Raw genomic sequence first — 26,691 nt, forward strand, 5'->3', positions numbered from 1 at the left:
AACCAGAAAAAAGTACCTGTGATTTGGAAACTTGAAGCTTAAATGGCTGACTTCACGTAGTGTTCTAAGGATAAGAGGATTTAAGGTGCTTGAATGTCAAGCCAGTGCTCCAATTTCACTCTTTTAAAAATAACATTTTGGAATGGCCTGAAAGCTTTCAACCTATACAACTCTAGAGATGGGGGAGGGGGGAGGGACATGTGATTGTGTTGTAAAGCCTGTCTTAACATATATTTGCAGTTGTTTTAAAAGGAAACTAATGACTCTTCTTTCAGGAGGAAAAAGCCTTGTGACACAAAACAGCCCCTTTCAGTTTGTATCAACTGCAAATCTAGCCCTACTGCAGCTGCACCCAGATAGGAAAATAAGATTGAGGTGGCTTTCCATCTGACTAATCCCATGTCAGTTACAACTGAGAAAGCTATAAAACCACCACTTTGAATTCCAGCTGGAAACTTATCAGAAGCTAATTCAGATCCTGCAACATGCTCCTGAACTGGTGCTCTAATTAATCTGCAAAGCATGGCATTCTGCATAAGCTTTAGACTTTTCAGTCACTTAGGATGACATTCAGTCGCAAAGAAGCAAGGATATGGACAGTTGTAGCATAACCTTACAATGGAGACAAAATATAATACTTATTTTTCATGGTATAAATTAAAGGTACTCTAAATAGGATTAAAGGAAAGCATTAAAGGGCTACCAAGCCAGATGTCTTTTGCACTAAAGCTATTTGGCTGGTTAATCAAGGTTTACAAATGAATCTTGGAGTTAAAAGGTTTAGAATTGCTACAGGGACAAACTATTGGCTTCTTTTTAATTAGCACACTAAGTCAGAAATATGCAAATTATTCCATAACCTAAAAACAATTTTGTAATCTACTACAGCATAGTGGCTTCATGTGCCTTTGGGTCTACTCTGCTAGAATGGCTAGTCCTTATATTTATTATGGCTCAGTGTCACCCTGTGTTAGTTATTTTAGAGTGTCATTTATCTTTGTAGATTGAAAAGAGAAACAACAGACAGCAGAAGTGAGAGCCCGAACTATTGAGCTTCTGTGCTTCAAAGCTACAAGGCAACGAGGAAGAAGACCAGAAGCATTTAAAGCAGGCATAGACAAACTCCAGATGTTTTGGGACTACAACTCCCATCATCCCTGACCACTTGTCCTCTTAGCTAGGGATGATGGGAGTTGTAGTCCCAAAACATCCGGAGGGCCGAGTTTGCCTATGCCTGATTTAAAGCATACTTGACTTGGAGTAGTCTTACTATCCATCATACAATTTGATCCAGGAAGCAAATATTGGTTTGAGGGACTGGTTTCATGTACAAATCCAGGAATATGATGTGGCACTATGACTCCTGAATGGAGGCTGCACAGTGACATTCCCATTTTTTTACTATATAGATAGAAACAATTAATAATAGTACTTGACCATTACCCCTTTCTATGTAGGGAAGCAACACATTCAATTTACAAGCTATAACAGGAAGCCACTGAAGCTCTTCCTAGAGACTTTAGTGGGAAATGCTGCCGGAAAATAGGCAGAGCAATCTCAGCATTGGTCCTTTGCAGAAGATTGTTCTGTTTCCATGGCAGTAGACAGCTCCATCCAAACAGAAGCAGTTTTCTCTGCAAAAGTTACATGGGGGAGGGGAAAACGCAACCCAAATGAAGGTGGAAAGCATCTGATCTACAAGTAAGGATATCACTTCTATTGTGATCTTTTGTAAATTCTGAAATGGGAATAAGAAAGTTTTTCCTGCCTCCACATATGTGGCTGCAACTTTGAGAATGACATCCATTGTAGTTGATTTACACATTAGCCTCTTAAAAGAAATATGTTTATTATGGTATCCCTCTGCCTGCCTTGGAATCTAGAAGAAAGCAATAGGGTGTCTCCAGCAGCAGCTACTTCCAGGACTTGCTGATCCCTTTCCCTGCCCCATGATTCTTGAAAAGAGAGAGAAGCTTTCACTGCCACACAGGGATCCACACTAGCAGCATCACTTAGCTGTTTCAACACACCAGTATCTTGCTCACTGCATCAGTAGGTGTTCTTACTTGTGGGCGAGAATGAAAGCCCAGTTCAATCCACTTGAAACTCATATAAATGAGAGGCAGGAAGAAATTTCTAACAACCTTCTCAAAAGGTCTGTGGTTTAACCTGTTTTATACTTTCTATTCTCTTTGGCCCTTTCACACATCATGCTAACATGGGTGTGTGATATCCCAGAGAGTAGATTGCAGCTGATTTGCATCTCTAGTTGTTTTGCATCTTTGCTATGCTCAGCGAAGCCTGGCTTGGCTTAGTGCAGGGATGGGGAACCTGTAATCCTCCAGATGTGTTGGACTACAATCCCATCAGCTTCAGCCAGCATAGCCAAGGTCAGAGATGATGGGAGTTACAGACCAGTACCATCTGGATACCATGGGTTCCCTATCCTTGGTTTAGTGTGTCATCCAAACACAAGACTCGAGGTTAACGCTCCAGAGTCTCACCACAAGTTGTTACTAAGGTTTGTTATTGGTCTACAACTCATGGTTAGCCTGGACAGAGCTAAACCATAGACCCAGGTTCAGACACCACACCAAGCTATGGCTTCCTAGCTCAGCATGTTGCTGCAGTTGTGATCTCCTCCCCGGCTGCTTATATGGATCACTATATCTCTGAGATGATTAAAGCTATTTGCACTAGTAAATAAGTTGGTTTCATGTTTCCTTGAGAATAGCTTTTTTCTGTTTAGCCCAGTGCAAAAAATTTAATAAAAAACCCTGTTCCCCTTAAGCACTTTTATGCTCTTTCAAAAATACAAATTGGTTTAATATGGGAGTGGAGAACCTCAGTTCTAGAGGCTGAATGTGGCCCTCTAGGTCTCTCTATCTGCCCCTTTGGACTTCCCTCAGACTATGCTTCCTTCTCATGTCACTCATTGGTCGTGTTTCTCCTTTTTTCTGTTTGTTTGCAGTTCCCAGTATCATTGGTTTCACATCATGTCAAAAATCTTTTCATTAAAGTGTTACATATTTAAGAGAGCTTGCAAGGAAGTGTTGTCTTCTAGTAAGATCTCTCTTCAAGGAAGTTACTTTCTGCTGATTTAAGATGAATCTTTTATAATTCCTTTCAAAAGAAGATTTCTTTTGTTTAAAGCTGAGGATGTCTGCTTCAACAAAACCTCAACTATAAACCAGTTTCCACTGAACAATATGCAGTATGATCACATCATGCATGGGGATGGCACATAGACACAGAAATGTGTATACTTGAACCACCTGCTTGGAACAGCTCCTGTGCACACATTCTTACTTTTCTAGACGGTGCACTGTGCAGGCCTTGTCCCCCAAGCAAGGCAAAGAGCTTTTAAGCTCTCCACCTTCCATGCATTTAATTTGTGTGTTTTCAACCCGTCAGTCTTCAACCATGTAAGTTTGAAATCACACAAGTTAAATGAATTTAAGATGCTATCACACTGTATGTGAAATTCAGTTGGGACTGATTTAAGGAGATGTTATAATATTTATGCAATCTATATTGCATTCTTCTACACAGAAACAAATTTGGACACAATAAATGTGCAAATACTTCTAAAAACAAGGGGAAATATAATTTTTCTGTTTTTCTTTTAGCAGAAAAGCATATATGTTGCCATTCTTCTAATACTTAAGTAACTTAAAATTGTTGCCAGAGGGAAAAGTTATAAATGTCCTTAAAGCCACTTAAGAAAACAAAAGTGGAAAAAACAGATTAGATGATTTAGAGAGATCTGCAGGATTGGGAGGGGGTGGCGGCGAATCTAAATGATTTTGACTCCTTGACTATGTTGGATGTGTGTAGGATTTTGATAATAGGCATAGATGACCTCTGAGGTCAAATGCTGTTCAATCTAGCCTAAATTAAATATACAAGTGAATCCCTTAGCTTGGAGAGAAGCAAATCACAACAAAAAGGAAGGAAAGAATGAGGCCAAATGGACCAAAAATATGTTAAAATGTCCCTAGAAGAGGGATATAACGAAGTCAAAGGCCTACAAAAAACCAGAGTTTCTCCCAAAAGCGGGAACCAAAAAAAGAAAGATGTAGACACTAACGAAATTAATTAGGGGAATGGTGACCCATTTAAAGGTCACTCTATATGTTATTGTGTTCTTGCACAAAGATACAAAACAAATACAGCTTTTAGATAAGCAACTTTTCTTTTTGCTATGAGCACACCATTTGAGCAATGGTACAAAATAATACCTTGTGCCATGCTTCAGATGTTGCAGATAGTTTTTTATGGATTCAGCAGCTGTGGCACAGACACTAGAAGGCATTGAGAAAGACAGCCCCTTCTTACAGACAATTACCAGCATTGATCACAAGGAGACCTAATATCCAAGGTATTCTTGAATCTTTGATGTTCCTGCACTGAAATGGGAAACTTGTGGCTATTGGCCTGATGACACACAGCTTGAACCACCATCCAACTCTGCAGGTGCTGCAGGCCTGTTCTTGCTTACCAAATTGCAATTGATTCCTCTTATGCCCCATGTGTATATGTGAGGTAGAGAAAAGAGACAGTGGCACAGAGGAATAGCTAGGTAATGCTACAATCTCTGCCAGCTTTTGGATCTTAATTCTCCCACCATTGACTGAGCCCCCTGGTTGGCTTTTGCAATGTGTCAGTGGCGTTCTATGGGGGGGGGGGAGCGGTTCTTTATGTTGGGAAATTTCCATTACACCTTAAGGAGCAGACATGGAACTGTGTTACGTGTCACATGTCTGTTTACATTCCAGCACTGTTTTGCTTGTGTTAGCGGAACTTCCGCTGTGTTATTGCTTTTGCTTTTGCCTCTCTCGCCGAGAAGACAAAGAGAGAGACGACATGGTTTTTTGTCCTGATTTATGATTAATAAATCCGTAGTTGTAGTATGCTTCCACAAGCCTCACACCTATTCTGTGTGCTCAGTTTGCTCTGCTGATATAGTGTGCCCTGGCTTTGAAGCCCGGGTCGCTGATTTATGTCGGAGCAGAGGCCGATGGGTCTTTGAAGTGGGACGGCTGGAAGGAAACGACCCGGCTGGGGCTAGCCAGCTGGCCTTTCGACCCTCTGCATGCTGACACTTTATCCCTAGCAGATGATCTCCTTCAAATGTACAAAACAGAGCTCAAGAAATAATGTGAAGTTCAGGCTGTGTAACATCTTAGGGCATGCCCGTGGTATTTGCACACATTGCCTTTTGACTTCTTTTCTACTAAACTATCTTCTCTTGCCTGCATTCATTCCTTAGCATGTAGATTGTCCTGTGAAGGAAGATGGACTGAGTATGAATATACGTAACAGTTAACCCGGTCAATATTGGTTTCATGTAGAAGCAGCTCACCATCATCTAAAAACTTTTAGGAGCTGCTAGTCTCCATATTTCAGTTTCCTTGCTGCAAGAAATGTAGGCAGACATTTAATCATTGATCCCCCCCCCCGTTATCTGTCAATGGAGCTTCTTATGTTTTGTCTTGTTGAACTTCTTTGTTTGGTTACTCTTCAAGGATAGTTCAAGCTGATCACTGAGATTTCTTTTGTTTCTTGGTGAACAATCAGCATCTTCCCTATCCAGGCCATAATAAGACAAAGATACTTTACCAGTAAGTGTGATTATAGTGTATAAGCATAAGGTGTAGTGGTTAAGAGCGGTAGTCACGTAATCTGGGAAACCGGGTTCGCGTCTCCGCTCCTCCACATGCAGCTGCTGGGTGACCTTGGGCCAGTCACACTTCTCTGAAGTCTCTCAGCCCCACTCACCTCACAGAGTGTTTGTTGTGGGGGAGGAAGGGAAAGGAGACTGTTAGCCGCTTTGAGACTCCTGAAGGGGAGTGAAAGGCGGGATATCAAATCCAAACTCTTCTTCTTCTTCTTCTTCATAAGGGAGATTTTTAAAAGACAAGGACCTGCAAGATCATAGAAATAAAACTATAACTATATATTTCTAGGAGCAGATTGGTTGCACCCCAAAAGCTTAAAACTTCGTTACACAGATACAGGAGTTGTTTCTAATACTAGCAAATTGGGAGGAGTGAAGATGCACAGAAATACAAAAACATGCAGATAAGCTGTAACCTGCAATGCAGTTATGGTCTTAGGTCTTGTTGAGGGCTAGCATTCTTTATAGATGTCAGGAATATGTGGCTGCTTCTCTTGGGATGTAGTCTGCCTACAATTGTATGTAGAGCAATCCAGTGAAAAATTGCATTTGCTTTTGAAATCTTGTGTATGCATTTGTAACGGTGGATTTAAAGATTTTCAGGCTTACTTGCACTGAGAAGGGACTTCAGATTCCCTACTTGATTCTGACTGTTATTATCAAGTGATCTCTACCTATTTTTACGCTGAATGAAAAATCAAACCTCATTGTTGTCCTTCAGCCTCCTTGAACCCTTAGGGCAAAACATCATATTAGGTAATGTGGGGTTGGTCCTCTGCTTTCTGGATAGTGGCTCTTCCTGATGTCAGATGATCTAGGTGAGCTTTTCTACCACCAAGGAAAGGACTACAGGATCAGTCGGATGAGGTGTGTGCAAGTGTATTTATGATTACATCTGAAAGCAGTCTCATAACCCTTGAACCGTTTCATTCTTTTCGTGGATCATGGTGACACAATGGCTACCTAATGGGAAGCAGAGCTAGCCACTATATCTTTCTGTTCCAGATACTTTTCAATGTGTTGTTGCTGTTTTATAAAGAAAGATTTTGGAACCATTCTGTTGATGCTGAGCTCCCAGAGGTTGTGGTGAGGTTGTGAAGGAACATTCTGTGGAGATGGGATATAGTAGTGACGTGACACACACAGCAAACCTTAAAAATGCTCCTGTGAGTGCAGTGAATAAGGAGGCAGGACTAGAAACAGAGGTCCATAGACACGAAACAACAACGTTCAGCCACATCCTTGTGTCTTTCCCCTTATCCTTGCTGTTGACTGCCGTTGCACCTCCTACATCCAGAATTCTTCTAAAGCCTACTCCGTCTCACTTTCACCTGTAGCTGGGTGCCATCCTCACTGCTCCTGTCAGGTAAACAACTCTTCCCCAACCGGATGCTCTGTTTCCCCCGAAGTGAAATCAGCGTGTGAAAGGAGCGGAGGTGCATTCCTCAGAGATGGCTTTTGCGTCGCGTTTGGTCTGCTTTCGGCGATCGAAGCAATCGCGCAACCCGAGAAAACAAGGCTAATGGGGTCGCCTGTCACGTAATTGCTGGAGAATGGTGCTGAAGGGACAGCTCCCACCTCGTCTCTCTTGAAAAGCAGGGGAAGCCTTGGCAGCAGCGCTCCTTTCACCTTGGAGCTGGAGCGAGTGGAGAGGCGCTTGGATGGAGCAGCGCCGACTCCTTCAGACGCTTTGAGCCCACCCTGCGGAGGACACCCTCGCCTACCCCCCCATGTTTTTGTGATTCTTTTTTCTCCTCCGCGAAGCTAAAGCGTCTCCTCGATCTGGCACAATGACTGAAGAGAGGTTTCCTAGCAGCAGGTGGGGGCTGCTTCCCTTGCTTTCGGGGTTGGCAGTCAAGGGCGCTGGCATGGCCACCTGAAGATGGGAGGAGCGCCCCCTCTTCCTGGCTACAACAAGTAGTTCTTCGTTTGACACCAACACAACCGAGTCTGGAGGCAGCTGCGAAGGAAAGAGCGTTTGCAATGTGAAGAGCAGCCTCTTTCTCTCGTGTCACCAAGGTATGGGGAAGGATGGCATGGGGAGGGGGATAACCATAGCAGCGCATTTCTGATTACATCTGCTTCTCGGTCCTGAAATTAACCTGCACGTATAATCTGGCGAGGATGAGGAACGTAGAAATCTGCTGCTAAGGTTACACGACAACAGATCCTATAGGGTGTGCCCGCTGCTGGATTTGGGGAAGGGGGGGGCGCAAAGTGTGTTTGGTTATCACTAGTCAACCCCAGATGTCTCCTGTAGATTTCTCTCCTAATAGACAGAAGATGGACAAAGAGCACCTCGTTTTAATTCCTCATGTTTGTCCAGACAACTTGAACGAAAGAATTCAGAGAGGAGGGATGAAGAGGGTTGACGAAGGTGACTACTGATTGCTAGCAAGGAGAAGCGGCTCTATTCCGGTGTGAGCCTTGGCTGTATTGGGGTGTTTGTGTATGTGTGTGGAGGGAGGGGGCGCTTTGAGGCAGAGTCCGGATCATCTGAAGCGGAGGGAGGGCGAGGAGATGGAAGGATGAGGAAGAGCAGCCATCTGAAAGCAGGAGAGGCGACGGCGGAAGGAGTGTGGGGCAAGGGGGCTGCTCCGGATTGTGCCCAGGGAAGAGCTGGAAGGAGCGCCAGGTTGGTTCCAGGGTCGTTGGCGGAGCAACTTTTCCCTTGAGCTGCGTTCTTTGCCACTGCTTGCGAGGAACTTAGACGGGAAACTTGAGGGTTCAGAGTCTAGGGCGGCCAAAAGGGATGGGACATGAGGTTGGGTTTTGTTAAGGAGAACGGCGGATATTGGGAGTGGGGGAGGCAAACGCGGGACAAGGGAAACGGAGACAACAACATGGGGAAGTCCCTCTGGTGACCTGGCTCTGGGTTCCAGCAGGAAACGGTGTAGGTGGGAAAAGCTCCCTCTTTTGGACAAGACCAGCAGGGGGCTGTAGGCTCAGGGCGGGTACGCGACGCCTGGTTGTACGTCCCTTCTCGAAGGGCTTCTCCCCTTCCCCTGAAGATGCGAGTAGCTACCCTTCCCTTCCATGCAAGGTGCAACCTCTAGGAAGCTGCTCCCCCCTCCCTGCTACCTCCCATTCATATTTGGGGGCAATTATCACGTGGTGGTGGCCGTGGCCCCTCCCCCACTCTCCCGTGGCAATCGACGTCTTCCTTTCCCCAGGCGGCCTAAAAATAGCCACCCGGCTCTGTTGCCTCTGGGCGCCTCTCTCCTGCTTCTTCTTCTTTTCTCTCCCGCAGTCATGTCTGAGCCACAGAGATGGGGAAGCTCGAGGACCACGAGAGGGTGATCCTCAACGTCGGGGGCACGAGGCACGAGACCTACCGGAGCACCCTCAAGACGCTGCCGGGCACCCGCCTGGCTCTGCTGGCCTGCGAGTCCCCCGGCGGCGGGGAAGAGCACCAAGCGCCGCCCCTGCCGGCTCCCCCGCCGCCCCTGCCCGCCCCCAACCCGGGACCCAACCCGGGCGGAGGCAGCGGCGGCGGCGCGGGCGGCCCCCTGGACGGCGCGGGCGGCAGTGCCTGGAGCCCGCGCAGCAATGGCGCCACGTGCTGCGAGTTCTTCTTCGACCGGCACCCGGGCGTCTTCGCCTACGTGCTCAACTACTACCGCACGGGCAAGCTGCACTGCCCCGCCGACGTGTGCGGGCCGCTGTTCGAGGAGGAGCTGGCCTTCTGGGGCATCGACGAGACGGACGTGGAGCCCTGCTGCTGGATGACCTACCGGCAGCACCGCGACGCCGAGGAGGCGCTCGACATCTTCGAGGCTCCCGACCTCATCACCGGAGAGCCGCCCGCCGAGCCCGACGACGACGAGCTGGCCGCCAAGCGACTGGGCATCGACGACGTGGGCGCCGCCGCCGCCGCTGCCGCCGCCCTCGGAGCCCCGCTCGACGGCAAGGGCGGCCGCTGGAAGAGGCTCCAGCCGCGCATGTGGGCGCTCTTCGAGGACCCCTACTCTTCCCGCGCCGCCAGGGTAAGGAGAGCGAGGCCGAGGCAGGGGGTGAGGTGGGGGGAGGGGAAGGTCCAACCTCTCTGCCCCCTGGTGCCCCACCTTAAAAACTCACCCACCAACCCTTCGAAGGAGGCTGCTGTGAGAGGGTGACAGAAACCAAGGCAGTTCCAACCTGCAACCAGTGACCTGGGAACAGGGTTGCCAACTTGAATAAAATATTGGGGGGGGGGTAAGTCCCGCCCCACATAATCACGTGATGGGGTGCAATCGCACCATTTTAATGGCAATGTCCATCAACTTTGGGGTGCCCCATCCGCTCATATATTTTAATGGGGACCTTGGCCCCTAGAAGTTGGCTCCTCTTCCTAGCAGTAACCCAGGGAGAGCTTCCTTCAGGGTAAACATGCATAGGATCGAATACTTGTTGTTGCTACTATTCTTGTAACTTCTTCATTATTATTTTCTTAAGAGCAGTTATGTGTAGGTGGGTCCCACTGGGTTCTCACACATTCCCAGGTGTGTGTGAGACTGCCACCTTTCTTAGTGCTCTTAACCATGTGAGATGCCTTATTGTTCCTATTTCACACAGTGGCATTAAGGGGGCTGAAATGAGGCGGGTCACAGGCCACAGGTAAGGGGTCTTCTCAAGCATGTGTTTTAGGTGAACTCCCTCATATTGGGGGGGGGGGAATTGGTCCGTGGAGAGCAATAAGTGACATGAATAGATGTACTTGCCATGGGCAGCGGTGTATTAGTATGGAGTGTTAGCATGCTAGTGGTGAATGGCATCAGTTGCCCTGTTAACACTATATGGAAAGGGCTGGTGCATGAATGCTTTATTCATAGAGTGTGTCACATCTTCCCCCACTCCTTTACTTATTGAAGGCCCTGGGGTTCTGTCAGTACCATGAGATGTGAACCCAAGTCTTCCACATGGAAGGCCTGCTCATGGCTCACCAGCTGAATGGGCTTGATGGTGATATTGGATGGAAGAATGTCTTGTAGTAACTGACAAAGCAGGAAGGGAGCCTGGAAGGCAAGTCTTCCACGCAAACTGAGAGCATGCAGCCGCTACTGTCTCCAATACTAGCAGGCCTTAGCAGCCTCAAAGGGAGAGGCATGAAAACGAGGGTCAGTTCTCCCCAGTTTTCTGTTCGTAACTGTAGATTTGTCATCTATAAGATGGTTTCCTGAATGGCTCTGATACACCTGTGAGAGAAGTTTAATCAGAATAAAGTTTCTATCCAACTTTCTCATAAAAACTAACCTCGGTTGAATATAATTGCCAGCTTAATGCTAAATCTGCCTCCCCCCTATTGTGTGATTCTTTCTATTATGCATGAGCACACTCTTGAAATGCCCATTATAAAGATCGTACACCATTTAAGAGCAGCTGTATGGAAGCAACAGGATGCTATGTGCATGTCTGAAGTTGCCTTATGTTTCTGTGATCCAATAAGCCATATCAATGAAGCAGGACACTTTAGCTTATAGGGTTTGCTTGGGGAAAGTCTCCTGAAAAAGCAGATGCCAACTCCTGATTTCGGTACAGAGAGACAGGGTTGCCTACAACCAGAGAGCCAGTGTGGTGTAGTGGTTAAGAGCGGTAGACTCGTAATCTGGTGAACTGGGTTCGCGTCTCCGCTCCTCCACATGCGGCTGCTGGATGACCTTGGGCTAGTCACACTTCTTTGAAGTCTCTCAGCCCCACTCACCTCACAGAGTGTTTGTTGTGGGGGAGGAAGGGAAAGGAGAATGTTAGCCGCTTTGAGACTCCTTAAAGGGAGTGAAAGGCGGGATATCAAATCCAAACTCTTCTTCTTCTACATTGGTCTTGGCTTGGTCATTGTCTGCTGTTTGGATCACTTGAGCTCAAGGCAGAATGAAGTACACTAAACCACTGAACAGCAAGGACTGGAAATACTGAAACAGTGCTCTCAGTTCCTAAAACTAAGGCTGTCAGGGTGTGCCTTGGGGACAAAGTATATGTATACCTGTCACATCTTTGGGGTCCATCTAAAAAAATCTGTTTTGGATCTGGCCTTATTTGAATGAATGTAGAATAAATGTCTGAGGTTACATTTGCATAGCTTCTCTGCAATACGAGTAGGCTTTCATTAGTTTTATTCAATGCTTGTGTCATTTTTTAGATTTTTAACTGCAAACTTATTTTACAGCTCCTGTGTCTTAGTTTGTCTGTTTTGTAGATAAGAAACTGAGGCTGATAGGTAGTGAAAAACAGTGGCACCTGTACGGAGCTGGAATTTTTACAGCAGGATACATGCTCCGCTGCTCAATGGCCTGGTTCATCTGACACAGTCAAGCAAAGTATGGCTTACTGGGACCATGAGGGCTCCTGAAGATGAGCTTGCAGCTGCTTTCCTCCTCTCTGGTCCTGTTTACTGTTGCATCACAGTGAGTTAACCCAAGGTTGGTCTTAGCATGTCATCTGAACTAGGAGGACTTGTGGTTAATTCCTCCTCAATAGCCATGCACTGTAACCAAGAAGCAAAAAGGACCAGGAGGGAGTCAAGCAGCTACAAGCTACTCTCCAGCAGCCAGCACCTATATGCGTTCCCAGTAAACCATAGCATGGCTTACCGTGCTTTGTGAATGAGGCCATTGTCCATAACTTCCCTTGTCTGTATAAGGGTCAAAGTACATTTCCCAATTTTCAAAAACACATTTGTTAAACCAAAAGCAGCCCATTTTAGTGGGCAAACAGCAGGGGATGGAAGAAGAGCTGCTTAACCCTTTCTCTTCAGGCTGTTTTCCCACTCAAAAATTTCACTCAAAATCTACGCAAAATGGATGTTTCCCCATCTATGCTGCTCTTCCTTCTGTGGAGGAAAATGATATTTTATATATCCTTGTCCACATGTACAAGGAGGATATAGTGGGTGGTATTCAATGAAGTTTTACTCAAGAGTTGATCTACAGAAATTAATGGACCTAACCTAGCCATGGTTTTTTTTTTTATTAAACTTAGCTGAATACCACCCAGTATAATCACACAGTGTAGTGTATATATAGAGTATAACAAACATATTTCTGTTAAAGAATAGATGCTTGGACATCTTTGTCTAGTGGGGAATACATATGTTGTTATTTGATGACGTGAGCAGTGATCATGGCTAAAGAAGAAAAGGAATGCATGCAGCCCTTCAGACTGAGACTATATATATTGACTTGTTCTTCACTTGATCAGCATGTATCTTTGAAATCATGCTCTTCATCCTGCTGTACGGTTGTTTGCTTGAATGTTAACTCAGTTTATAGTACCTCATATTGAAATGCAGGGTTTGTCCATTTATACTGCATTGAACTGTGTATCAAAAAGCTTATTTTCCATCTTTAAAATGATGTGGTGGCATAAAGGAATGGGTAGCATTGGATTTGGGCTGCTGAGATGAAGGCTGTAATATCTCCGCAGACACAAAGTTCTGTGGGTGACCTTGCTGCAGTCTCTTTGCCTGACCTTTCTCAGAGAGTTGTTGCAATCGTAGAAAGTGTATCTGAGGCCCTTGGAGGAGAGACAGGATACACTTATCTGATATTTATCACATTTCTTTTTGTATTGCATTACTATTTTATTGATAGTTACCTGGAGCACCAACCAAGGAAAAAGCAGAGTATTAAAAATATTCAGAGAACTGTTAGAAATAAGAACTGTGAAGGACTTTTCACGTTAAGGTCCCATTCCCTAAACCAGATTTAGGTTAAAAGTCTTGTACCTCTTACCTGAAAAGAAACCATGTTGAACACAGTGTGACTTATTTCTGAGTAAACATGTATAGCAACACTGCTTTTCTTATGGTGCTTTCCAGATGTTGGAATACAACTCCCATAATCTGTGACCATTGGCCATGCTGGCTGAGCCTGGTCAGAACTGGAATCCAACAACATTTGGAGAGTATTGCTTTTGTACTGGGTATTGCCCGCATCGTAAGCTGTGAAATGCATCAATAGTGGGATTTTCAGGAGAAAAGCTCAAGTACTTTAGGAGGAGGTTCTTATCCTGAGATGGTTGTCCTAAAGAGCTGTCAGTATGGTGCTTGGCAGTATGAGAAGTCTAGAAGTATGAGAAAGTAGGTTAGTAGAGTAAACTCAGAACTGCATACTGTGTTACACAATCTGTGTTGTTTTAGTCCATGGATAACCTGATAGAATTATCTAGGTCTAAAGTCTTTTAGCGCTTCATCATTGCTGGTTTTTCACATGGCTTCAGTTACTGCCTCCTTACCTGTAGGTTTACTGGGTAGGAAACATAACAACAACAACAACAAAAATAGTCCTTTTTTATAATACATAAGGTTTCCAAAGATCAATATATGCAGGCAGCTGGACCTCAAATGGATCAGCTGTTTGAATGGATGTTGGTGAATTGTGGACAGTTGCTACAGGAAGATAAAAGTAGCAGCAAAATGACAGCACAAAGTCCCAGTGCTGTGTTTGGCTTACAGTAGCTTTTTAGGGGCATCCTATAAAGATGGTTATGGGCCTACAGTGACATAACATTGTGGGGGGGGGGCACGGGGTGGTTGTCGCAGGCAAAAATTTGTTAGGGACACAAAATTTCCACACCTAGTGGTGCCTCAATACAGTTGCATGCTTCCGTTGCTAGGCTTGGTTGAAAATGGTTTCTCCATTTGAACCAGGAAGTGATCTCTCCAGACAACGGAACAACTCTTCTTTGCCTATCACTGTGGTTGTGATTTCCTGGGTGACACTGATGCCATTAGGCAGTTGAATGCACATATGTACTCTGTTTCCCTCCCACTCCTCCCTCCATGCGGTCCCGGGCTCTGGCAACCCATACTATGTGACTGTGTGCCTTTTATAGATGGAAATAAGTAAAAGAGAACCGCTGTTGAAAGCAGGACTTTCAGAATCACTTCCTCCTATGGCAGCAAGCACAATACTACTGGTTTCATTTGGCCAGGACATAGTTGGTTGCATTGGTAACACCCACCCACCTCTTAAGTTTTTTTAAAAGCAGATCCCTCAGCATATTACTATTTAGTTACTTTATTTCACCTGTACAAGAAGCACGATCCACTTTCTTGCACCATGAGTACAGTGCCCATGCTCAGAGTACTTGATAGGACTCAATAGGACCCAGTTCCCCTCCCACCACTACTTATGTTCACAAGTGCAACAGGATGTTAGGCTGAGTAGGAGACACATATGTGCCTCTTGTGTTCCCATCTGGCCATCTCTCTCTGTGCCTTGTAAATGCTCCAACTGCATGAGGCTACGGACAGCACACACAGACCTCCCTTTCCCTCTAACATCCTGTTGTGTGACCTCTATGTTTGCCTGTCTGCACACATGGATGGATGGATGGAAATAAACCATGCTATGTTTGCTACTGGGATGCAGAGTCCTCAGTGTGAGTGCATTGTGCTCAGTGTGTCCTCAGCTATTGATGATACAGATGTCTTCTATCAGGAACTTATTACTAAACTGCCTCTAGTAAATAAATATGGAGAACTACTTTGTCGCTATGGTAAGAGAAGCTCGCTCTACTTATTTAGAAAACAATATATTAGCATAAGCTATCAAGTTCCAGCTACGCTATTTGAAAATAATGGCTCTTTAGGGACAGTTTGCTACATGAAAGAGAAGTGAAAAGGTTTTTGATTAAACATCAAGCATGGCAATAAAGCTCTTTTGCTGACATTTCTATTCTGTTTTATCCATTTTCCAAAGGTGGTACGAATCATTGTGAGAGGACTGTAATAGTTGCCTTTTGGAACAATCCGGCAGTAGTGTGAGAGGATGGCAGCTGGAGGACTGGCTGACACCTGTTGCTTAATAAGTTTAGAAATGCAAGAAAAATGGAGTCAGTCGGCCTAATATTTTGATGGTAACTGTGTGAAAAAGATATGTGAAAAAGGTAACATGAGAGATATTTCAGTCCCTCCCCCCTGCCCAGCATCTGCAATTCTCCCTTCTAGAGCAGCACTGTCTAGTCCTCCTCTTGTTTCCATGGAAACAGGTCAGCTTCTGGCTTCTTCTTTTTAATTGAAAACAGCATCCCTCTGCCATTTATTTAAACATTTCCGCATTGTTCTGACATAAACATCACATAGATGATGTGTGCTGCCATTTCAGATGATGGTTGCGTGTAAATGCATGTACATATGTGCACATTCTGCCGTGGTGGAATAACCCAGAGAACACCTTCAAAGTCACTATTCAGTCATAATCTGCATTAGTGTAGCTGCGAGCGGAAGTTGGCTCCAAATTGTAATGCTCACATATGCAGCAACTGATAAATAAAGTGCGGGCTTCCTTTTCGTTTGGAAAGCTTCACTGACAACATTATGTTTTTTTTTAATGTTTCAACACTGTTTATACTTTTACTGTTCATGTTTCAACACTTGTTTATACTTAAATATTTTTAAATTAAAAAAATAAATAAGTAAGCATATCTGGGAATGGGGTCTCTGAAATGGATGGCTACAAAGATTGCTTGGAGAAATTACAGTCTGTTGCAAAACATCTTGATATTGCACTGACTTGGAATATTGGGATACATACAGCAAAGAGGAGATGATGGGTGGGGGCTGGAAAAATTCTACCTGCTTCATTGCTCAGGTGTGTAGAAGGGTAATTCTGGGACCTAGAATTCTAAATATTTTTCCAGCTTTTATAACCAGCATATTGAAAGCTATGTTTAGATGGTAAGCTACCATCCTCAGGTTTCTCAACAATCCAGAATAGAATACTTCTATGGTGAAGGAAATCAGCCCTGAGTGTTCACTGGAAGGACAGATCCTGAAGCTGAGGCTCCAATACGTTGGCCACCTCATGAGAAGAGAAGACTCCTCAGAAAAGACCCTGATGTTGGGAAAGATGGAGGGCACAAGGAGAAGGAGACGACAGAGGGCGAGATGGTTGGACAGTGTTCTCGAAGCTACCAGCATGAGTTTGACCAAACTGTGGGAGGCAGTGGAAGACAGGAGTGCCTGGCGTGCTCTGGTCCATGGGGTCATAAAGAGTTGGACACGACTAAACAACAACAACAACAACAATGGTGAAGTTATTTACTTCTTGTTTTGGTGAGCTACTTTTGACAAAAGCTATAGTCATGTAAAATAAAAACATGATTGTGCATTCTGTGTGGTAACCAGATTCTCAACCTAGACACTATTACTGCATGCTTCCCCCTTTTCTGTCTGAAGTACTCCACAGTATCTCTCTGCATTTAGTTTTCAGATTGACAGGTTAATTCACTGCCTTGTCTTTTCACTGACAGAAACTTCTGCATGCTCTCAACAGGGATTCCTCTCCAATCATATAAGTCTACTGTTTAGTTTTTGGGGAATGATTCTGGAAACTATAGGGCATGTTATAATTACTGCCTTACCTACAATCTGTTCCCAGGGCTAGCCAGGAGTGGGAACTGCTCTTTAAACCAGTGCTGCTACTGGCCATGTCTAGAGTGGAGTCACCTCAACTTCTTTATAAGATAGATTTGCCCACCAAGAGATACCTAGGATGTTCTCTGAGGAAAGCTGCCCCGAGAGAACCATTTTCCAGTTGGAAGGTGGACATACCAGATGAGGTGAATGGCCAAATTCTCAATTTTATGACTGAAACACATGCAAGTGACTTTGGCTGAAGGGGGTGGCTTTAGCCAGCAATTCTGTTTAAAAAGATACTACTTTTTATAGGCTTGGGCACATGTGTATGGTTACGATTCCTTTCACTCCCATGTCTTGTTGAGATCAGGCAATGTAGGGTTTCTGCTGACTACACGTATGCATTGAGGAGAGCATAAAGCTACAGAATTTTCAACATGGTGTACCCAACACTTGAATCTCAACATTTTTTTTAAAAAAACTAAGCAGCTGGGAGTCAGGGGTGGAAGGGAAGGAAGAATATTGGATTAAGGTAAGTAACCTTGGGGGAGAAGGTGTGTCATTTTCACCTCTTTGCTCTTTCCCCAGATGACATTCCCCTACCTCAAGTTTCTATTAGGTGCAGGGGGGAGAGATGAGGACAGTATTGGTACCTATCTGTTTTTTCCAGCGGGACAAATAGCAGCTTCATGGGAAACTGCATTTTACTAGATCAGACTATTTATCCATCTAGCCAAGTATTGCCTGCTTTGAGTGGCAGTGAATGTGTAGCCTTATTGGAGTTCACCGATTGGGTCTGCGTTGCTCCGGGACAGGAGGAAGTAAGTCAAAATGACACCGTGGTTGTTTCAAAGAAAGAGTTTATTCTGCTCTCCGGATAGCAGAAGGCACTTGCGTGATTAGTCCCCAGCAAGTCCAAAGAAATGACAAGTTTCATGCAGTATATATATCCTCCCAACACCCTCTCCCCCTTCCCCAGCCACATCAGCTTGTATACGCAGGTTGACATCACAGATGTTCCTGCTCCGGCACTCTTAACCATAAAAGGGATTTCCTTCCTGCACTCCTGACCATAAAAGGATATTCCTGTTCCTACTCCTATCTTGGAGCCAGAGGTCATCATCTCCGGGAACACGCTTCTGGCATTGCTCCCAGGATTTTGGTGCAGTTTTCAAACTGCCTGCACAGTCAGTTTTGGGTTTGGGAAACCCATTCCTTCAAATGGAATCTGGGACCTCCTGTGTGCTCAGCCAATGTGCTCTGCTATTGTTCCCCCACTGCGACCCCCCAAAATCCATGCTGGGTTTCCTTCCAATCCTCTGGAGCAATTTTGGGCACTGTGGGATGTGTGTACAGGGAAAGGAGAGGGTGAAAAAGTATGTTGTGCAAGTGGAAGTCGTACTGCTTGTGCATTGATTCAGTTAAATTCTGCTGAACATTTCCAAATGCTACATGCCTTTTTGCTCAAATACAAATACAGCAGAGGACAGGATCTGACTATTAACCTCATTTTGTTCCTTAATGAACACTAATTGCAAGATGAGCCAATTTGTAAGCCATTTAAGCAACAAATATCAAAGGATGCATAACATGATGACCACACACTCAACTATTTAGTCTGGTCCAGCTGTCACAACAAACCAAGGATGTGCTGCATCAAACCTTGAGCTCTCCCCTTTTCTCCTTATTTCTGCATGAGGCGAGAAAGTTTAGAAGACCTGACTAGGCAGTCAGGATGTTGTGGGAGAAGATGCTCCTTGAAATATCATGTTCCTCTTAGGCCATTTGGACTGGGTTTGGAAACAGCCAGGGTGTCAGTGAAGATTCTGTAATATTGGAGTTGCATGTGCATGTACCAGTCAAAATTCTTGCTGAGGCACTGTGTACCAGCTTGTGGCAGCCCAATGTAGAGCATACTGTAGCATTCCAACCAGGATGTTAACCAGGCATGTGTAGTGTCCTTTACCAGGAAAAGGTTCAGCTGGTGCATGCAAAAGTGTCCCTAGTGACAACCACCACTGGAAGATCCAGGAACAAAGCTGAATCGATCAGTAAACGCAGGATGCGACCCTGCCTGGTACTTCAAGGGGGACTACACATCTGCTGGAAACAGGTTGTATGATGAGTCCAGCCCATTCAAGGATCTGAAGTATTTTGTTGGTTCCGTATTAAATGGAATTCCATGGAAGTCATGCTCCCTTGATTTCATGTTGTTTTTGATTCTCGGTCTTGGTTTTTATTCTCCTACAACCCCTCTTGTAGATCTTCAGGTGAAATGCCTCAGGTTTTGAGAATTTTCTCTGTTAAGCAGAAATGTTAATCAGCCCCTTCAGTGAGGAGGGGCTGTGGTGGCTTGCCAGAGTGGCGGGGATGCCATCTGGTATGGCCAACAGATTGGGGCATGTTGCCACACATGCCAAGAAATGAAAGGCAGACAAGAGGAAGAGGAGTCACTCACTTCTGCTGCCACTGCCACCCCTTCCTCTCTGTTCAAGCTACTTTCTGCCCTCTTCTTTGGAATCTGCCCTTTCTTCATCCTTCTGGTAAACAAGGTGGGGCTGATTGATTGCAGATTCCCATCTCCAGTGTGACTTGGAGCAGGACAGCACTATTCTAATGTAAAAAATAAAATCATTCACTTCCCTGATTTTGGTAAGGTTACCCCCATGAAGCTGTTTCTACTTCCTCTGATTTAGGTTGGAAATCATTTAAGTGGATTATCAAGCACAAGCAAGGATAAGTTTGCCAATGTTTACAGTCCTTAGGAAGTTTATCATTCCTTTTACATTACTGCTGGAAGTCATTATTCTTGGGAAGCACTATCCTTTGAGCATTCTAATTAGCCTGTTTGCAATCATCCTTGGGGCTTTCAAAGCAGCAGGATCATATCTAGCTTTCAGCATGGAAGGCTATGTGTCTGTGTTGCTGAACACAGTAAACGGTGTTTACACAAAACAAAAAATTGACCCAAAGGAACTGGGAAAATATGGAGTCATTTTTATAATATCGCCTGCTTTACGGTAATTCCTACAGTTCTCATAAGCTTATTCATGGGAGACCATGAAGGCCACTGATTTCAAGCAATGGACAAATGTTTATCTTTCAATTTCTTCTTTCCTGTTTTCTGGTGTTTCGTCTGATGTATTCTACAGTCCTCTGCAGCCATTATAATTCTGCCCTCACAACCATGGTGGTCGGTGCTATAAAAAATGTGTCCACCATGTTGTAATGCTAATTGGCGAAGGGTATCTCTTTTCCATGCTGAAATTCATAGGGCTCCATATCTGCATGGCAGAAAGGCTAAGATACTCATTTCTAACAAATGGCTGTCCTAAGAGCTCCACAGATGAAGAAAAAGCAGATGCCAAGAGCCAGCAGAAGCAAAAGGCTAGGGAAGCTGTAAGGATGTGGGCGCCTGTAGAAGTTCAACACACACATGCAGAATTGGCTGTGGAGTGGAAGTTCTTCCTACCTCGCATTACAGTCCATGTGAGACAAGTCATGATCTTAGACAGCTGGGAACAGTTGTCTTCAGGCATGTTTGATTATTTATGTAGCCAGACTAATCACAGTAGATGGATGGATGGCAGGGCTTGGGTTTTTCTTTGTTCCTTCCACTGAAAACCTTGCACTTGGTCAAATCCAGGGATCCTTGTTCTACGTTTTTGCTTTCAAGGGCGTTGATTCGCCATCTCCCTCAGAATGCCTATGGTTGTGGGCTCCTGGGTAGATTCAGAAGAACAGTTTAAAACTCCTTGGCAGTGACTACTACAGTGAATCAGTGTCTCCAGACTTGTCTAAGGAGGGGTGGGGTTGGGAAGAAGCTGGCAGTGTCACCATTTTACTGTGCAGACTTTGTACATATTACTTTCATGTTTGTACAATATGCTGCACAGCTATCTGCCCAATATTTCTTTCCCCTGAGCAGCATGGAAAGGAGCTGGCACATCTAGCTGCCAATATATATATCTATATTCTTTTTAAATTGGGCAGAAGCAGGTAGTCTTATATAGTTGCCTGAACCAGCACAATAAGATCTGTGTCCAAGATCAAACTAGGTGATTGCCACAGAAACACTTGCTTTTGTCACTTGGTTTGCTTTGGTTTTCGTTAAGCATTTTAAGAATAGGATTCATATGAAATGATGTGCTGAGTAAAAATATAATTGAAAGAGTCAGTTACTGCTAGAATTCTAATAATAAATAATAACACTCTGACTTGTTTTTGTGTATAAGGCAGATATTACATGCATTAAACTGTTGTCATTTGAATTGGGGGAAAGAAACAGCTTTTCATTATGATTCATTGCTTTTTCTACCACTTCTGCAAAACCTCGTATACCAGAAGTGAAAATGTGTTTTTTTAAAATTTATCATACCTTCCTGCCTTTCCTCCAAGTAGTTGAAATGAAGCATACATGGTTCTACAAAAACAGTATGTATGTCATTCACATCTTTCCTTTTGAATGTACGCTAATAATCAAGTTGACTGTAATTATAAAAATGGTGGGGTGGGGGTGGATACAGCTCTCTAGAAATTATCCTTATTCTTCTGCTGTTGTGAATACTTCCAGTTTGTGTGTACAGTGGGTCCCCAACCCACGTGAAGGTTCAGTTCTGGGGGTTCATGCACAAAGCAAAATCAAGTAAAGCCAGAAAACCTTTGAAGCTGCCCCTCCATGCAACTCCTGTCTGGAGTGGGCCTTGGCCTCTGCTTGCTTAATGGAAAGGTTGTGCGAAGGTCCTGAGATGCTCCCAGGGCTCCTTGCATGCCTTTCCCAGAGCCTAGTAAGCAAGGCGGGGGCCTCAGAAAGCACAAACTGCCACAGAAAGAGATTTTAAGCCCTCTGCCTTGTTTACTGGGCTCTGGGAAGGTCGCAAGAGATCTCAGACAGCCCCTTCTGGCTCCCCTCTCATTCTCCATTTCCCTACTGTAATGTGTATGGGTTGCTCGTGCGTAAGTTGCCGCCTCTCCAGGCTTTGTTGCCTTGCTAAACCTTTCAGTCTGGGCAGCCCTTCACTTCGTGGCTGCCTCAGTCGCTAGCAGAATCCGTCAGTGGGCGTTTCTTAAATCTTTTCCAACATAAAAGTTGTTTGACACCCAGTCTCCTCCTACTCTCTCTGCGTGGAAGTCTTCTGCGCAGGGTGGGCGTGGGTAGCGGAGGACCCATGCTCTCCCCGCTGGTGTCCGGTGAAGAGTCCTGGAGCCCTCTCGCCGATTCCCCCATCAGCCCCTCTATATCCCTGGTGTTGCGCTGATTTGCTTCCCCATCTGTGGAGCTGCCTCTCTCCCTGCTGGGCCCTTCTCCAGCATCATTTGAGAGCCTTCCCTCCGCCTCTAGCTCCGATGTCAGTTCCCTGACACCTACCATCAACCTCAAGCTGCAGTCGTCTAAGTAAATTACACATAAATTGCAGGACCACTGTATTTTTAAAGCTGCTGACCAGGGTATTGTCTTCAAAGTGCCATATATTGTTGATGCTACAATTGGTTCTGATCCATTGGAGGCTCCTTGAACACCATTGAATTACACCTTGTAAGATCACTTTTGGTTGTTGCAGCCTACAAATGTAGACAGGAAGCTTGTGGCAGTGAGTCTGACAGTGTGCCCTCTTGATCCCTGCTCACCACAGTTGGAGCAGGCTCATAGCTTTCAGGTACTCCGGGGTCCAACACTGTCACTTGAAGCCCAGGTTGCCTTGGTGGCCAGGTGTGTCTGTTTCTAGCTATGGCTTATTTACCAGCTCGTATGGCCCTTTTTGGACAGAGATGACTTGGCATAGTACTCCATGCTCTGGTGACTTCCAGATTGGATTACTGCAATGTAAACTGCATGAGGCTGGCCTTGAAGCCAACTTGGGAACTTCAACTGGTCTCTATTACTGTCTTGGGTTGACTTTAGAACTTGTATAACCTGCTTTAAACCCAACTGTGTTGGCTTCCAGTTCATTTCTGGGCCCAAGTCAAGACGCTCATGGTAATGTTTGAAGCCCCAAACGACTTAGGAGGCCCCAAATATCTGAAAAATATCCTTCTCTACCAACTCTCCTAGGTGTTAAGATCAGCAAAGGCGGTTCTCTTGATAGTTCCATCTCAGAAATTTGGGTGGTGGTTGCCATCTCAAGGCATTCTCTATGGAAGCCCCTAAGTTGTGGAATTCCCTCCCCACAGAGGTTTCTTCACTATACAGCTTTTGACTGACGATACGCCTCTTGATGCTGTCCTTTGGCACCAACAGCGGAATGCAGTGCTAAATGGCTAATTGGAGCAGATGGCCAATGCAACACATCAGCTAAAACATTGGGTGCCCATATGCTACTTAGCTAGGCTTAAGGCTGATATACAAAGCCCTGAACAACATGGGCTCAGGATGCCTTAAAGCCCACAGAAGCCTTTATATCCCAGCTTGTTCACTGAGACCAAGCAAAGGAACAGTGTTAGCTGTCTCCCAACTAGTGTTACAGAAGCCCAACAGGCATCCACTAGTAGTTGGGCATTTATTGCCATTGGTCCCATGTTACAGAACACACTTCTAGCAGTGATTCGGAAGTCATACAGTGGTACCTCGGGTTAAGTACTTAATTCGTTCCAGAGGTCTGTTTTTAACTTGAAACTGTTCTTAACCTGATGCACTACTTTAGCTAATGGGGCCTCCTGCTGTCGCTGCGCCGCCGGAGCACGATTTCTGTTCTCATCCTGAAGCAAAGTTCTTAACCTGAGGTACTATTTCTGGGTTAGCGGAGTCTGTAACCTGAAGCGTATGTAACCTGAAGCGTATGTAACCTGAGGTACCACTGTAATTGCTTTTTATATTCAGGAATCTCTTCAGGATTTATTTATTTTTTTATGCTGACAGGTCTGCGTAGCTGTTTGAAACTTTTTTTGACTGGTCAACAGAGGCACCATCTTCTGAAGCACATTGAGGGGCCCCAATGTGATGTCCTGACACCACACACATGTGATGTTGCGCAGTGTCCCTCTGTGCCCAGCTCCAACAATAGGGAGTCCCAGATCCCTAAAAAAATATATTGAGGGACCCACAGTGCCTTGGCCCCCTGGAACCAGCACCTATGCTGGCCAGTCATTTTATTGATTGTGTTGGGTGGTTTTCAACATTTGTCCTATTCAGAATAGACCTATTGCCATGACTACCTGAGCCCGGCCTTGGCTGGGGAGGGCGGGGTATAAATAAAAAATTATTATTATTATTATTATTATTATTATTATTATTATTATTATTATTACCTTAGGTTAATTACCTTAGGTTAATTAATTTCAATGGGTCTACATTGCACTTAGTTGAACACAACCCCCTGTTTTAAACGATGTGTTATTGCTGTGTACTGCCCTGATATTGCAGTTTATAAATACTTTTATAAATAAATAATACTATAAAACATTGTTTAGAATTGTAGGAATGAGCTTGCACAAGTCTAGACTGGCATATTTTCCCCACCCTAATTATAATTAAGTAACAAACAAGGATATCAAACTCTGGTTTGTTTTAAGTAGCCGTAGTTAGAACAAACCAGAGTTTTAGAGTTTTATGTCATGAGGGAATTGTGGGTAGATCTCATACATTGAAATGAAGAGAAAAGAGGACATGAACCCAAGGTCCATGCACCCTCATTCCCATATCAAGGATTAGCAATGGATCTGAACATGGGATCCTAAGGGTATTTTCAAAAATCACTGTGTTGGTAAAATTAATTGAATATGTGTGTCTTGGGAAACTCCCTGGTATCTCCCTCTTTCCTGCTTCCTGCATGGTTCTGAGGGTTTTCTAAATTGGCTGTGGATTTATTGTAACATGCAGGGAATCCAAGGCAAGTGAGCTGACACACTTACTGACGGACTGGCACGCTAGAGCTTCTAAAGTGTCTATAAATAGCTACAGTTAGGATATCAATGTGAAAAACATATTAAGACCTTGTGGATGGATAACCCGGGAGCTGCCTGAAAAAAGCTGATGCCCATGAAATGACAGTTAATTAGGATGAAAGGCCAGGAAATAAAACCGCTGGAAAAGATTGTGGGCAAAAGCTTTGGAAGACAGAAAGGCAGGAGGCAGACTGGGAGAACTAGATAATGCCATTGCCTTGAAATACAGGCTGCATTTGGTTGTAGTGTCTTCTTGAGCCCTTTTATTTTGCTGCCTGGGGAAGAGAAAATGCATGTTAACAATTTTGTAGAGTACAATTATTTGCATTTATCACAGACCTTGGGAATTCTTGAACTGATTATTGTGCGGCAATAAGGGGGGTGGATATTTAATTCATACTGATCTTAGATCCGTAAAGTGTTCTTGGACATAATTATGTACATGGAAAGAGAGAGAGAGGGGCTTTGTGCTTTTTATCCTTTGTAGGCTTGTGATTCAGTAAAGAGGATCCCGCTGCCTGCAATGGACTTTCCAAATTGCTTTGTTAGTGGAGTTTTACATTAAGCAGAAATCTTAATTTCTTCCCTTTCTTTGCATGCCACTAAGACAGCTTGAAAGAAGAAGGAGCTGCTGCCTTGGCATCTTTGCGCTGAAATGTTACTACTACAAAGGGTTGAGAGCGATAACTACCTGCTTCCAGCCAGCAGTTAATCAATTGGTCAATAGATTCTACCTGGCCCTATAAAGCTGCCAAATCTGGCTTGTTCCTTCACCTGAGGTGTTGTTTAGATTGTCCATTCGTGGCCGCCTGTCTGACCCTAGACCACAATATCTGACAATCTGCTACATCAAATGTTTGGTTTTTGGCGTTCATCTGTCTCAAGGGACTACAGAGTGCACCTCTGGAGGTGAAGTCAAATTCCTGTGTTAGCAGCACCAAAGTGATCTCCTTGGGGCACAAACCTGGGCACTGTGTATGGAGGTCCTAATCTAATGCATGATCCCTAAAGAAGACCACAAGGATAGAATTTTGCAGAACGTTAGGTATATGTATGCATATGTATATGTGCTTGTACATTTAATTTATAGCCTGCTATGTAAACCAGACCCTACCCTCCTCAAAAGAGTCAATCGTTTCCCAAAATGGAGGAATGACTTAGAGAATCTTTAGAACAGTCTTGTTCTTGTGACATATAAAACAGCCCTTATGTACTGGTGTACATAGCGCCTCTAATACGCATACTAACTAGTGAGCTTACCTATTCCATTCAGTGTTGAGGAAGAGTAGACATGATAGATATGTAGAAAATTATGCACGTTGTGGGGGAAGTGGATCAAAATATTAGCCTGTTAGGTTTAGCACATCTCTCACACATGGCACAGCAAGCTGGCAGTTTAACTCCTTTAGCTTTATTTGGCAATTACAGGCTTAGAGCAAACAGAGCCTCCCACAGCTCATTCTTCACTATCAGAGTCAGTTGACTCGACTGGCCTCCAGCCCCTTCTAAGGCCAGATATATGCCGACCCCACCCTCACTTCCAGCTGGTCTTCCTTTGCTGTAATCACTTGCTTCACCTCCTACTTCTTGGAGACTCAGGTCAGCCAATTCCTCCTCCTCCAGAGTTGAATCCAACCCGCTACTACCACCTGCCTCCTGCTCCTGCATCTCGGGGCTGCTTTGAGAAGTGATAGGCAGCCTTCTGTTTTCCTCTGCCTCTTCCTCCCCCTCTGCTGATTCCTCTCTGTGGGCCATGTCTCTGACAACTAAATGAACTATAAAAAGAACAGGCAAA

General features: G+C 44.6%; 1 protein-coding gene and 1 pseudogene across 9 annotated transcripts in view; both read left to right on the top strand.

Moving 5' to 3' along the window:
• Positions 1-6,514: 6,514 nt before the first annotated feature.
• The window catches only part of KCNC2 (potassium voltage-gated channel subfamily C member 2), a 97,410-nt gene continuing 77,233 nt past the window's right edge, over positions 6,515-26,691 (top strand). Inside the window, exons 1-2 of one of the 8 annotated variants that reach the window (XM_081211951.1) lie at positions 6,515-7,699; positions 8,931-9,666. In XM_081211951.1, coding sequence (XP_081068077.1) covers positions 8,950-9,666 — 717 coding nt within the window. In that variant the 5' untranslated portion in view covers positions 6,515-7,699; positions 8,931-8,949. Of the gene's footprint in view, positions 7,700-7,735; positions 8,316-8,930; positions 9,667-26,691 lie in introns of those variants that run through there. The other 7 variants (XM_081211954.1, XM_081211947.1, XM_081211953.1 and 4 more) reach the window with 7 other exon arrangements.
• On the top strand, positions 14,977-23,277 carry LOC308596862 (nucleotide sugar transporter SLC35D2-like; annotated as a pseudogene). Its single transcript has 4 exons — positions 14,977-15,154; positions 19,617-20,414; positions 22,577-22,725; positions 23,187-23,277. The product of its transcript is annotated as a nucleotide sugar transporter SLC35D2-like (transcript).

The sequence above is a fragment of the Podarcis bocagei genome (assembly GCF_964188305.1).
Source record: "Podarcis bocagei genome assembly, chromosome: 10".
Classification (NCBI taxonomy): Eukaryota; Metazoa; Chordata; class Lepidosauria; order Squamata; family Lacertidae; genus Podarcis; species Podarcis bocagei.